Source organism: Pelophylax lessonae, assembly GCF_965119305.1.
Source record: "Pelophylax lessonae genome assembly, chromosome: 3".
Classification (NCBI taxonomy): domain Eukaryota; kingdom Metazoa; phylum Chordata; class Amphibia; order Anura; family Ranidae; genus Pelophylax; species Pelophylax lessonae.
This window is the reverse complement of record NC_138770.1, coordinates 166,964,467-166,978,445: the sequence shown is the minus strand read 5'-3', so window position 1 is coordinate 166,978,445 and position 13,979 is coordinate 166,964,467. Positions and strand designations below refer to the sequence as shown.

General features: G+C 41.6%; 1 protein-coding gene across 1 annotated transcript in view; it reads left to right on the top strand.

Moving 5' to 3' along the window:
- Positions 1-13,979, top strand: part of LOC309549320 (ephrin type-A receptor 3-like) — a 308,452-nt gene that overhangs the window by 269,330 nt on the left and 25,143 nt on the right. Inside the window, exon 13 of the mRNA XM_082249514.1 lies at positions 4,739-4,800. Coding sequence (XP_082105640.1) covers positions 4,739-4,800 — 62 coding nt within the window. The remainder of the gene's footprint in view (positions 1-4,738; positions 4,801-13,979) is intronic.

Here is a 13,979-nt window from a genome sequence, read left to right as displayed (position 1 = left end):
ATAAGAGGAACACAAGATCCCTGCGTTCATTACTGACAGAACAGCAGCTGCTGGACCTGCTGATTGGCTCCCCCTGTGGCTAATCAGCACGTGCACGCGACCCCACTAGCGGTCCCGCAAAGCAAGGTACAGGTACGTCGTTTCGGCTGACAGAGCACAGTAAAACTATGGCAGCTGGTTGGCAAGCGGTTAAGGAAAAAGGCTTTACAACCACTTTAATGCATTGAATGCATTAAGGTTAAAAAAAACCCTTCCGCCTTTAGAACCACTTTAGGCAAACCATTTTTGTGAATTCAAAACTGAATTCAAAGTTTCTAACCTGGGGATCCTGCCAGTAACTGATGAAGGCTAACAGCACTAAACCACTGTTTCTTAACTAGCTACCCTATTGGCAGATTGCCATGTGTGTTCCTTCAGTTGACGTTGGGTCGCCAAATGATGAAGCACACACAGCAGGCAGACAATGCTGCTAATTACAAGGTAATGGCTTAGTATTGTGAGTCTGTACCAGGAAATGCTCTTACTGGCAGGATCTCTAGGTAAGGAACTTTGCAATAGATTCAAAATGTAAAATGATTTACATTTACATTTAAAACAACTGTGATCTGATTCTAAAATCTTGTGGTGGACGACGTCTCCATTTGCGTTCCAACCAACGGATTTGAAGTCAGACGTTAGATGTCAGCTTTACGTGTTTCGTCCCTTCCACTGGCCGTCTTCTGATTATTCCTTTTTGCACTTGTCACTTTATGCACATTTATACACAGAGGAGCAGTGCTGATATTTATATCATTTTACAGCTTTCAAGGTATTTACCTTTGTTATCAGCAGCAGCCCATATTCTGTTTATTAAGTTTCACAGTTATCCATCCCGGTTTCATAGACACGTGGCGATTCTCTTATTGGAGTGTATATTATACATTTTAGGTATTTAATACATTTATTCCTAAGCGCGGTTTACCTTTTCTCCAACGGTCCTTTCCCTCGCAGGTTCTGGCATCTTCTTTTGCTAGTTTTTTGCCATATTTTTTGGCGGGCGTGGAATGATGTCACTCCTTCACATGTGCAAGAGATAGTCATCCCAGTATATATGGATCGAGCCATCACTGTGAGCAGGCTGGTAAGCGTGTTTTTCTGAAGAAGAGACGTGGTATGTCTCTTCTGTCATGAAAACCCTGCCTGCCCACAGTGAATAATAGCTGAGCTTTAGTTCTACTTTAAGGGAACATCAAAAATCAAGAGAAAATCTGGAGGAATAAACATTTTCTGACAGTACTACTTCTGGGAAGTTTTGCAAAACAAAACCCTTAGGGGTCTTTCACATCATAGATATTAGGATCTATTGTTAAATGCACTCCAAAAACATGGACACTAGAAAAACAGTGCTTTACAAATATGTTAGACCATGCCATCACATTGCATACCTCCCAATTTTTTGAGATGGGAATGAGGGACACCTATTAGAAAAAGTATGTAGGCATAGGATACACCCCCTGCCACGCCCTCTTAAAGGAGAATTATACAAAAAAGAAGGATTAGTTAAACCCACAACTTTTATTCCTTTATAATGGCTTTTGAAATTTACAAATGCAGCAATTTAGAAATTGGATGAAAGGTTCAGCACTGAGAAACACATTTTTTTAAAAGCTATATAGTGCATTTTATATACTATATAGATCAGACCAAAATGATGGACGAATGAGAAGAAAAAAGGGCCAGGGAGACATTGTTCCAAATCAGGGACAGTCCCTCGAAATCAAAGTCAGTTGGCCAATCAGGAGATAGACGGGGCGGGCCGAATGGCAGCTCCGTGACTGCATGGACACACAGAGCTGCAGCTCAGATCGGGAGCCCCCATAGCAAGCTGCTTGCTGTAGGGGCACTCGACAGGAGGGAGGGGCCAGGAACAACGAAGAGGGACCCAAGAAGAGGAGGATCCGGCTACCCTGTGCACAACCAACTGCACAGAGCAGGTAAGTATAACAAGAAAACACAAGATTTTACAATCACTTTAAAGGCCAATAAGATTGTTCACTTTGCAAGGGAAGTTGCACTTCATAAGAATTTGCTCCAGAGCTTAGTGAATGAGGTGAAGCTCCCCCAACATCCATCTTCCATTTATATGCAAATAAAGATGCTGTGTTTTTTTTTTTTCATTTTCCTCACTCATGATTGGCTAATCTTTGCAAAGTGAAATTTCACCACATTCATTAAGCTCTGGGGAAAATTCTCAACTTTCCATGCAAAGTGAAAAGTGAAAAAGCTTGTTTGCTTTAGCAAACAAGCCTGGATCAAGACACAAGCCTGGATCAAGCATGCAAATCTAGAATATCAGTGCAAAGTTTTATTCTTGTTCCAAGTCAAGTCCTGAAAGGGTAACTCCACTTTCGTGGTGAAAAAAAGCAGCAAATAAAGAAAAAAGAATATAGCGTATACAATTGAGACACGAATCATATTGTAATTAAATTTTATTAAAAATGTCCTTTCCTTTTCAATCTGCAGCTGTTGTAATGTTCTGAAATTGCAATGCAGTATGGCTACCTGGAGCTGTTCTGTACACAGAATGTGTACTGACCACACCCCAGAAACATCATTTCCTGCTTGTGTGATTGGCTCACCAATTTTCCCAGAAGTCTGCCTAAGATACAAATCAGATTTCTGGCATCCCCTGCAACAGAAATGTAATTTTTGGTGAGATACTCCCAATAGGAACACGTCTAAAGGAATGCAGGCCCAGCAGATTTCCTCATTAGAGCCCTGCAGCTGCCACAGCTGATAGATAATTATGAAACCACTTCCATTTCACCCACTCAGAGGAACAAACAATGATTTCTACAGAATACCAAAAGGTAGGAATCTGTAACAAAGTTTGTTAAAATCCCTGAAATGTAAAGAGATCACCCAGAGGAAAATGTTTTTTTCTCAACAAAAGTGGCGTTACGCTTGAAGCCACTAAGTCATTATGGAAGACAGGGATCTAGTATTTACAGAATCTACTGTCAACTCTATCCGTCTCTATACATCCAGGTTCCCTTTAAAAGGTTTGCTAATTTTAAAACTTCAGCATTCTTTAAATGTAAAAGTACATACCCAGGTTAACAGTTTGATGAAGGGTTCGTTAATTGGATATGTAAATGAACCTTTATCGTGCACAGTGATTGCACAGACTAATGAGGGTGTCTATCTTGGTATCTGTTTTACAATTAGTGGGGGAAATCTATACCCAATGATTGTCTGAACCTAATGTCAGTAATTAGACCCTCAGCTTGATGGGAATCATTAAAAGAAGCATCTTACTGCAGAGCTGATGTGCTACTAAAATCTTAAGCGTTATTCACACAAAGCACATAACCATTAGCCATCTTTCCATCTGTTCGGGACACTGCTGGGAAGTGGCTGATCAATTAACAGGTATTGCTACTTTCGCACATACACCATTGCTTATAAGCTTGCAAATGCCTTGCTTTTGTCCATGCAGATGAACCTTACAGTGCAAGAAATCTAGCCATTACACATAATACACAACCATGATTAGTGTTGTATACTTTGGGGACAGCAGGGTTGATTTAAATGATGGAAAGGTTATTGTCCAGCAGTTATTATTATTATTATATATATATAATCACACTGGATGCAGCCAATGACGCCACTGGTGCATGCACTCTGAAGGGACAGCATATTGTGCCGGACCTTCAGAGCTCTGTGCCGAAGCCGAAGGCTCCTGAGCGCATGCACAGGAGTGACGTCATCATGGCTCTGGCCACTGATACAACCAGGGCCTGTGAACCTGGAAGAAAGACTGGGGGAAGATGGAAGCCCTTTCAGAGGAGACAGTGCATCACTGGAGGACTTCATTCCAAGGTAAGTATTTTATAATGTGCTAGTATGCAATGCACACTAGAACAATAAGATATTGTCTTACAGGAAAAAGTCTATTTTTAAGTCTAATTTTTAGAAAAAGTCTATTTAAAAAAAAAAAATAAAAAAAATGGGGTGGACTCAATGGATCACTTGATCTTTTTTTCTGCCATCACACTTATATGTTTCTAAAATATGTATACTCACATAGTTTTTTGTAGTGTGCTGTGATTCATTTTATGTGTTCTATTACAGTCATGTACAGTTCTATCTAAGGCTTACTTAAAGTGGTTGTAAAGGTTGAAGGTTTTTTACCTTATGCATTCTATGCATGAAGGTAAAAAATCTTCTGTGTGCTGTTCCCCCATAGCCCCCCCCCCCCAATACTCACCTGAGCACCCACTCGATCCTGCAATGTGCACAAGAGCATCGGCTGTTTTGGGACTCCCTCTCTTCATTGGCTGAGACAGCAGCGGGAACAGCTCCCTCTGCTGTCCATCACAGTCAGTGTGCCCAATGAGGAGAGAGTGGGGCAGGGGAGAGCGAGCCTTGGCTGTATGTGTATTATGGAAGCATAGAGCAGCGCTCAGGAGCGAGCACGCACCAGTGCCCCCAAAAGCAAGGTAGAGGAGCCAGGAGTGCCGACGAGTGACTCGAGAACAAGAGGATCGGGCTGTTCTGTGCAAAACCACTGCATAGAGCAGATAAGTATATGTTTGTTTTTTGTTTTTTTAAAGCTAAACCTTTAATACCACTTTAAAATGTAACCACTTTACCTTCCAAACCATACAGACTGATGCCATTACCCTGGATAGAAAATTATTTTTATTGCAGAGACTGTAACGTAACAAACATTTGATTATTTTCTTATACTTTACAGGCAAACCGGTCATGATAATTACAGAATTCATGGAAAATGGTTCCTTAGATTCCTTTCTAAAGGTAAGAAACAAATACAGTTTATGTGCTGTTTAGTTATGTCCATGGGTACTGAAATCTACTCATGTCTACTTCTACATCTAAACCAAATGAGGGGTTTATTACATTGTACTGCACACATGTGGATATTGAAGACCTTTTTGTGGAATATTTACTATTCCAAGACTGCATCCAACCAGGCAAAGCTCTCCAGTGATGCCCCATACACACGTGCAGATTATCTGCAGACTTTTGTCTGCAGACTTACCAAAACCATATAATATGAGGTCAAACCTAAACACTTTCAATTTGTATGCAATCCGGCAGGCCCTTGCACTACATAGAAAAGGTAAGTCTGCAGACAAAAGTCTGCAGATAATCTGCACGTGTGTATGGGGCATTATGGCCAAGAAAGTCTGTGGTTACAGATATTTCAGTTTTCATCACAGATAATCCTGAATCCATCCTAGTAGCCAGTTTTAGCTGCTGCATAAACTGCAGTGAAAGACTCATGACTACAAATGACTGCGGTGACCGGTCCTAATATGAGCTAGCCATTCTCCTTTCAATGCCCTTAAAGCCAAACTCCAAAAAAAATGTAAACTACATTTATGCAGATATGTCTTTCCTACCCACACCATTAAATGTATTTGTAATTGCAAGTAGTATGAATAAGAGAATTTGACTTAATTTTAGATTTTGCATTCCATTGTACAGCGGAGTTTAGACTGGAAGAGGAAGAAGCAGCCCAGGGATCCAATCAGTTGTGCTGCAGTTCTCATGTGCCATCATGAGCACTGATAGGAACAGAGTGACAGATTGACAGATAGACAGATTGACAGATAGATGAACTTCTCAGTCTGCTGCTTCTCTTTAACCTGGAGGAAGGACAAGACCTGATATTGTTACCTAAATGCAGCAGAGAAAAATCAGGTCTCCTGCGCTGACAGCACTGTCCAGCGTGGCATTGGAGTGTAAATCTTGGGACTAAATTGACAGAAATTAAAATCGTTTGGTACTTGAATGAGCTCCCATTAATGTATTTCATTTGTGTATTTAGCCATTGGCCTGGAGTTCTTCATTAAGCTAGGTTCACATGTATGCAGGTAAATTGCACATTTTCCTGTACCTGCAGCTACTGTTAGCAGGCCTGCGGAGGTCCCAATGGTCCTAATTCCCAATGGCACCCAGTGCAGTGGAAGCCTCATGAGCTTTCCCTTGCTGGAAAGCACATAGCTATGCTGTTTACCTGAGGCCTCAATTTTGGAATAGGTAAAACCACAATATTGTGAGCCTAGCTTAAAGGGCATGTGTTTAAAGTCAGCAGGCTGTTGTAATAATTACTTTTGATATCAAGTATAACACAATTTAGCTTTGTGTGCAGAGACCACACAATAAATTCCAATAGAAGTGACCATGTGGGGCGGGGGGGGGGGGGTTGGGAGGTGTTGGGCTGCCCTTCAATAGATACACATGCCCAAGTGCTTCATTACAAAATTCATCCCTTTCTGCCTTAGGAGCCACAAAAAATTGATATGTTAAATCATTAAATCATGTGTTATAAAGTGTATGGATTTCATTGTAGCCTGGTTTCGGATCTTTGCATGTCAGGAATGCACGCAAAATTGTACAATTTCCCAACACGCAGAAAGAGGTGTTGCCATTTAGAAGAGGTGTGGCAGTGTCATTGATTGTTAATGACACTCTTATGCATCTGCAACCGCAATGCATTTTCATGCACGGCAAATGACATGGTGACGAAACACCAATGCAGTTCGGTGTTGCATTGTTTTGGAAGAGTCTGAGACTTCTGTTCTGCATTTCTCATGATTAGGCCAGCTCATTGAAACAAATAGACTGACCTACAAGAGATGTGGGGGAATGGGCAGAAACAAGCCCTTGCTTGGTCACACCAAGCCTTAGGCAAATAAAAAAAACCCGTCTTTTTCATAACAGATGTCTTAATACAGCCTTTTCCTATTTATTAGCCTTTATTTTGCAGGATTATTGAATAAGACATTGTATAGACCAACGATGATGTGTAAGACAAAGTAATAACCAATCAGAATAAAGTGGTTGTAAACCCTCACATATACCCAGTGAAGTAAATAGTCCCAGGCAGTGCTGTATTTTGGCCTAGGCCAACAAGGCCCAGGCCTAGGGTGGCATTTTGTAGGGGGGCAGCAAAAAAGCCGCCCCCCTCCACCTGAGACTCTTTTGGCCACTGGTTGCTAGAGCCGCCTCTCCCACCTCCTTTCTCTCCCCTCTCTCACACCCCCCCTCTCTCTCACACCCCCCCCTCTCTCAACCCCTCCTCTCTTACCCCCCTCTCTTTCTCTCTCCCCCCTCTCTCTCACTCCCTCCCTCACCCACCCCCCTCTCTCTCTCTCATCCCCCCCCTCTCTTTCCCTCCCTCACCCACCCCCTCTCTCTCTCTCCCACCCTCTCTTACACCCCCCCTCTCGTGAGATCTCAGGGGTTCATGCTGGGACTTGGAGTCCTTCAATTTTTGACGGACAATTTTCACATCCATTAAAAAGGAAGGAGTCAGGCAAATTTACATAGGAGTCGGAAGGGGGGGGGGGGTGCCCAATTTTAGTCTTGCCTAGGGCAGCACAAAACCAAAATACACCATTGGTCCCAGGTGGTACACAAGGATGAAACAAATCCTCCTACATAAGATGATTAACTGCAGTATTCTCTTCTCTACAGCCTTTTAAAGTGTACAGTTTACACAGCATTTTTACCTCTAGGAGGAAGGGGGTGGGGAGCTGATGTCACATGCACTGCACAGCTCTGTTTAATATGGGACCTGATTGGAGGGAGGAGACACATCCCCCACCACACAAGGAAACATGCACAGCTGAGGCTGTCAATCACAGGCTGTGTGCTGGAACACCCCTCCCCATCCCCCTCCATCTCTTGGAATTGGGAAAACCTTTCAGCAGTGAGCTATGCAAACAGAAAAACTAGCCAGCAGAGAGAAATAACATTCGGTGCTTGGGATTGAAGCTTGTACACACTTTAGAAAGATATGCTTTTTTCATTTTTCATGTCAGAGGTTTACAACCACTTTAATAATATCGGATTGGCTGTTATGGGTTGCTTTAGTTTTCATGCTGCCTTGCTAAATGTGCCCTTGTAAGTGGAATGAATGTTACACAACATTAATATAGCTCTATTATTCACCATGTACTAAAAGTGGGAGACAGATCTCAGTTTTAATCAGGAACAATTACAGTTTTGAAGGACATAAAAAAATGACTGAAAGCTGCTGCATCAGCATCTTCAGCAAAGGCTTCGCTAATGCTAAGTATGCCCAAAATGAGTGCTTAATTACACACCTATTTTAGATGTTCTTTAGGATAAAATCCGGTTACATCGTTTGCATTTTAAAAGATAGGTGACCCCTTTCCATTTTTAACTTTGCTCCTCATGGATCGCTGATCACAGTTGCATAAAATTTGCATATTATATACACTAAATACTTGTCTTATACAATAGATAAATACATTACAAATCTATAAATGAAATGACAGCATTTGGAAACCTAAGGATAGATAATCTTTAACAACTCTATATTTTGAGCTGAATATTTATTAAATCAGTCCTGCCTTTTATTTCTTGTTTTTATTACAGCCAAACAGTATTCAGATAGAAGCCATAATTGAATTGGATTTATTTATGTTAATTTATTCAGACATGTTATCCTTATATTAGTTATTGAAATATTAATTTCGTATCCTGCTGACATATTCTGCAAAACTTCGCAAAGTACATCTATCTATTTAGAATTAGCCTCAGCCCCACAGGAGCTTACATTCTAATTTATGCTTCATGGTCATATAGATACACATGAACATTTTTAAAGCTGAACTCCAGGAAAAGAAGACACTCCCAGCCGATTCAAACCCCCCTCACATGTACTCTCTCTCTTGCTACAGTCACTTTAAGCTCAGCGATGCTGCGAATGAGGAGATAGTAAACCACAGATGTGCAGGGGTTTGAGAGTTTGCTCCTGTGATGAAGGGGTGAGCAGTAACAGCTGGGAGTGTCTTAGCAACATCCTAGCAACAAGGCAGGAGGGGAAGATGCCATCTCTGGGAGTTTTTCGGCTAGGTTTAACCACTTAAGCCCCGGAGGATTTGGCTGCTCAAAGACCAGGGCCTATTTTGCGATTCGGCACTGCGTGACTTTAACAGACAATTGCGCGGTCGTGTGACGCTGTACCCAGATGAAATTGATGTCCTTTTTTTCCCACAAATAGAGCTTTCTTTTGGTGGTATTTGATCACCTGTGCGAATTTTATTTTTTGCGCTATTAACCAAAAAAGAGCATCAATTTTGAAAAAATAACAATATATAACAAATAACAAATTTTTTTATATGAAATTCCCAAAAGAAATTTAAAAATTAAAATTTTTTAACATTCTAGGCCAATTTGTTTTCTGCTACATATTTTTGGTAAAAAAAATCGCACTAAGTGTATGTCATTTTTATTGTTTTTTTAACTAGTAATGGCGGTGCGATCTGCGATTAGTTTTGCGGGACTGCGACATTGCGGCAGACATATCAGACCCCTGACTAACATTTTTGACACTTTTGGGGGTACCAGTGACATTACTACAGTAATCAGTGCTATACATATGCACTGTTACTCTAAAAATGACACTGGCAGGGAAGGGCCTAACTTTATTAGTGGTCAAGGGGTTAAGTGTGTCCCTAGGGGCGTGCTTCTAACTGTCAAGGGGCGTAGCTTTTGATGTAACCACAGAGACATATGATCCTACATAGCAGGATCGTATGATCTCTGCAGTTACACCAGGGAGAATGACAGACAGCTTTGTTTACATTAGCCATCTGCCTAAACACACCTCCCAGACGAGCACTGCCTTGCTAAAGAAGCTGAGGGTAAAGGTGATGGACTGGCCAAGCATGTCTCCTCACCTAAACCCTATTGAGCATCTGTGGGGCATTCTCAAACGGAAGGTGGAGGAGTGCAAGGTCTCTAACATCCATCAGCTTTGTGATGTCATCATGGAGGAGTGGAAAAGGACTCCAGTGGCAACCTGTGAAGCTCTGGTGAACTCCAAGTCCAAGAGAGTTAGGGCAGTGCTGGAAAATAATGGTGGCCACACAAAATGTTGACACTTTGGTCACAATTAGGACATTTTCACTTAGGGGTGTACTCACTTTTGTTGCCAGTGGTTTAGACATTATTGGCTGTGTGTTGAGTTATTTTGAGGGGACAGCAAATTTACACTGTTATACAAGCTGTACACTCACTACTTTACTTTGTAGCAAAGTGTAATTTCTTCAGTGTCCATACTGGACTCTCCTTCGTCAGTGCAGCTCAATGTGTTGAGCGTGTCAAAAAAAAGTCACAAAATCCACCTAACAGAACTCTCTACCCAGCCACTGTGCCTGTCATGGATGAGGAGGTGCTGCCCAGAGGGCTGAGCCTAACTTTGAGCCACTAGTCTGTCTCCCTTGTGATTGTCAGTGGATGGTTTTTAAGCAGATTCCATTGCTACTAGACAGCCCAATAGCAGCTGTCCCCATCTATCTTATGGGGACAGAAAGCGGATTTCAATGTTAATGTTGACAGTTTGTATCATATATGTAAATTTTGGTTTTGCTCCTGGGTCCACTTTAAGTCAGGACCACAGTGCCGCAAAGCAAAATCAACAACCACTAAGCCACTATCCAAGGATTTTTTTTTTATTGCTAATATCATGTAACGGCTCCTGCATTTTGACTTCCATTATGTGTTGCTAGTTGCATTAAAGCTGTATTATGGATTATAGCAGTTATCAACAGGTTTGTGTTTTAAATAAGGGGTCAGTGAACCTCTATGGTAACCTCAGAGGCTGTTCATAAAACTCAAAGATCAAGCTGAAAGGTCAGATATGATTAGATATGATTAGACATAATATGATTAGATAGCTTTGCCTTTTTACAGTTTGATGTCTAGACTCCTTTGAAGCCTTTACAATGAAATAAATGTAATTGTTCATAGTCTATCCTTTTACCTTATGAGCCAAGGACCTCTCATTTGAATTGTGTTTGTGGGGTCTTTAGGGTTCACTACAAAATCAGTCAAGTCACATTAAATCTCTAGCTTTGATGCATCGGAACTTTGGATAGTGGACTGTAATAAAGAACTGTCTTCCCTATTTGTGTTTAGATGTCCATATCTCAGATTCCCTCAGTAGTCAGTATTGCCTGTATCTATATCATTCACCTTCCCTTTGTTTCCATTGTCAGGTTTAGCAATCTCAGAACCCTAAAGATGTGTTTCATCTTGTTCCTTTTTTATTGTGTGTTTTTAATAACATTTGATTTTTTTTTCCCTCTTATCCTCCTCTAGCGGGGATTGAAATCCAGGTTAATGCTAAAATCAATTCCTGGTAATTAGTTCACCATTCGCTCACGTCCTCCCCTTAAATTTCCTGCAGAAGAAAGATGTCGGGTTTGTAAAATCCCCTGTGTTACTCCCAGCAGCTTAAGATTTAGAGATAGCAAAATAATAGAAGTGTTTGCTACAGGTGGTTAATCAAATAGAAATGAAAATAGGAATTACGAAGAGGGCGTTCTGGTCATCTTGTTACTGATAGAACCAAAAACCCATTATAGGTGTAAATCTCAAGCTGCCTAGACAATTATTTGTTCTTAAATACTCTCCTCCAGGATGGCTCTAAATAAAGTTGTTTATTGACTTTGCTGTTGTAATGAAACTGTGTGTATTTTGTTAGAATTTCTTTACTGTAAGTGAAGGTACCCCTAGCCATAACTTTCTGATGCTTGAAATCTTGCTATGTCCAGTAGCTTGGTATACTTATGGGATCCATTTATACCTTAGAGTTGTAATACAGTGCATTCATTTATTCTTAATGGCTGCCAATGCACCACAATGCTGTACAACCAAAAATATATATGTATACATGTATTTATATATATATATTTTTTTAAATTGAGTCACATGACATATGCATTGTGATATATTGTAGTACATGTACATTGACTGCTACTGTATTAGTGTGTTGGGGTGCCATTTGCAATAAATGTCAATTTAACAGACCACGTCATGGTTTAGCATGCAGTACTACAAAGCACAGATGGAAATGGGCCCTTAAAAGAATGTGTAGGAACAGCTAAAACAGTATTGATCACAGGTGCTATGTCTTGGTGTCTAGCAATGACAGCCTGCAGAACTGGTTGGGAGTCTTTGCTATGATGGGCCAATGAAAGCACACCTTGCACCTTAGTAACAAGATAAACTTTTTGGAAGCGTTTTCCCTCAATAATATGTGTGTGTGTGAGGGGGGTTGGGGGGTGCTAGATAACATATTTACATTTCTCCTCATTTCTGCCCATGGATCTCAGAAAATGTTGAGTAGTCCAAATGTTGAAGTCACCCCCTGCTATCTGGCAGTCCAGGAAAAGGTCAGCATATTACTTAACTATAATATATATCACATAGGCTCTTTTTCACTTTAATTCAATGTTTAAACCAGTCTTTTTCAACCAGGGTGCCCAGGCACCCCGGGCTACCTTCAGGATTCTTCAGGGGTGCCTTAGCAAAATGCCTACAATTCCCCCAAAATTGTATACAAGGAAGAGGGTGGATCAAGTTTGCCTTTTAGCTAAATAAAGTCACATGTTTTCATTGTGCACCATTACGACGTTTTACACCCTGGTGTCCTGCACTGCACTTCCCTCCTCTGCCCCTCTCTGTCAGTAGTGGGGTCACATTAGCTGAATGAGAGAGGTAAACTGAAGGGGAAGAGAAACATTGGAAGTCCCAGTGCGCAAAGGTGTATTTTCTTTGGAAGAATAAATCATCTTTAATGTTGGGTGTCCTACATGTGTGAATGTTGCTACATTATGTAAAGTTATTCGTTTAGTTTTTAACATTTTAGAATGGGGTGCCCTAAGATCATTTTAAAGGGTGCCTTGATCGAAAAAAGGTTGAGAAACACTGGTTTAAAAAAAGGGTTACGTTAAATAGGCTGACCTTGCCTGAAATGCAAGGTCCACCTTAAAGGAGTAACAGAAGGAGAGTTGCAGATTTTAAATATAACTGTGGGCATATATAAACTTAAGGGTTAGGGTTAGAGGTAGGGGTCAGGGTTAAGGTTTAGGTTTAGAGTTAGGCTTAGGTTGAGGGTTAGGGTTTTCCCTTGAAGTTCAAGGTCAGGCCTTAGGGATAGGGTGAGAGACCTCCCACAAAGGTCAAAGATCAGGAGGCATGTCTTCAGAGGTCAAAGGTCAGGCTGTGTGGTTTACCTCCATCTAAGTGTGCTTACCAAGTTTTCTGAAATGGCTACCACAGTTTGAGCACTTTTGGGCGCTGCATATGCTTGGCTTTGCTAATCCTAGCTAAGTTGGGGGAATGAACAAATTCAGACCGAGTGTTTACGGGCGCATCATATTGGCAGAATCTAGAGCAGATGTGCATGACAACTAATCAGCTTTTATCTGCAGCCTGTCCAGTTAAAGTGGAGTTCCAGTAATTTTTGTGTTTAATAAAAGTCAGCAGCTGCAAAAAAGTGTAGCTGTTGACTTTTAATAAACACACACTCACCTGTCCCACGACCCAGCAGTGCACATACCCCAGCTGTTTTCACCTCGGCGGTGTCGGCATCTATCCTATGGGCACCCAGCTGTGACAGCTTGCGGCTTTACAGCCAGGTGCCCACTGCACATGCTCGAACGGCACTGTGCTCTCTGACTGGTCCCGAAGTCTTCTGGGACCTGTCATGTGTCCCAGAAGACTTTGGGAGGGAGTGGGTAAGGAGAACTTCTGCTTCCAATCGCCTAAGGCAACCGGAATAGAGGTGGGAGCGGGTACCTGTCAAAATGAAAATCTTCCCCATTTGGCTGGAGCTCCGCTTTAAGCATTAAAGTGGTTCTAAAGGCTGAAAGTTTTTTTACCTTCATGCATTCTAAGCATAACGGTAAAAAATGCTCAGTGTGCAGCTCCCCCCTCAGACCCCCCCTTATACTCACCTGAGCCTGATCCCACAGTGATGTGCACAAGAGCAGAAGCTCTCTCGGGTCTATGCCTCCTCATTGGCTGAGGCACAATGGTTCCTAACCACAGCCAATGAGGAGGGGACAGGGCCAAGCCACGGTCTGTGTGTTTTATATGGGAAGGGGAAAGCAGGAGCGCCTGTGAGGGACCCAAGAAGTGGAGAATTA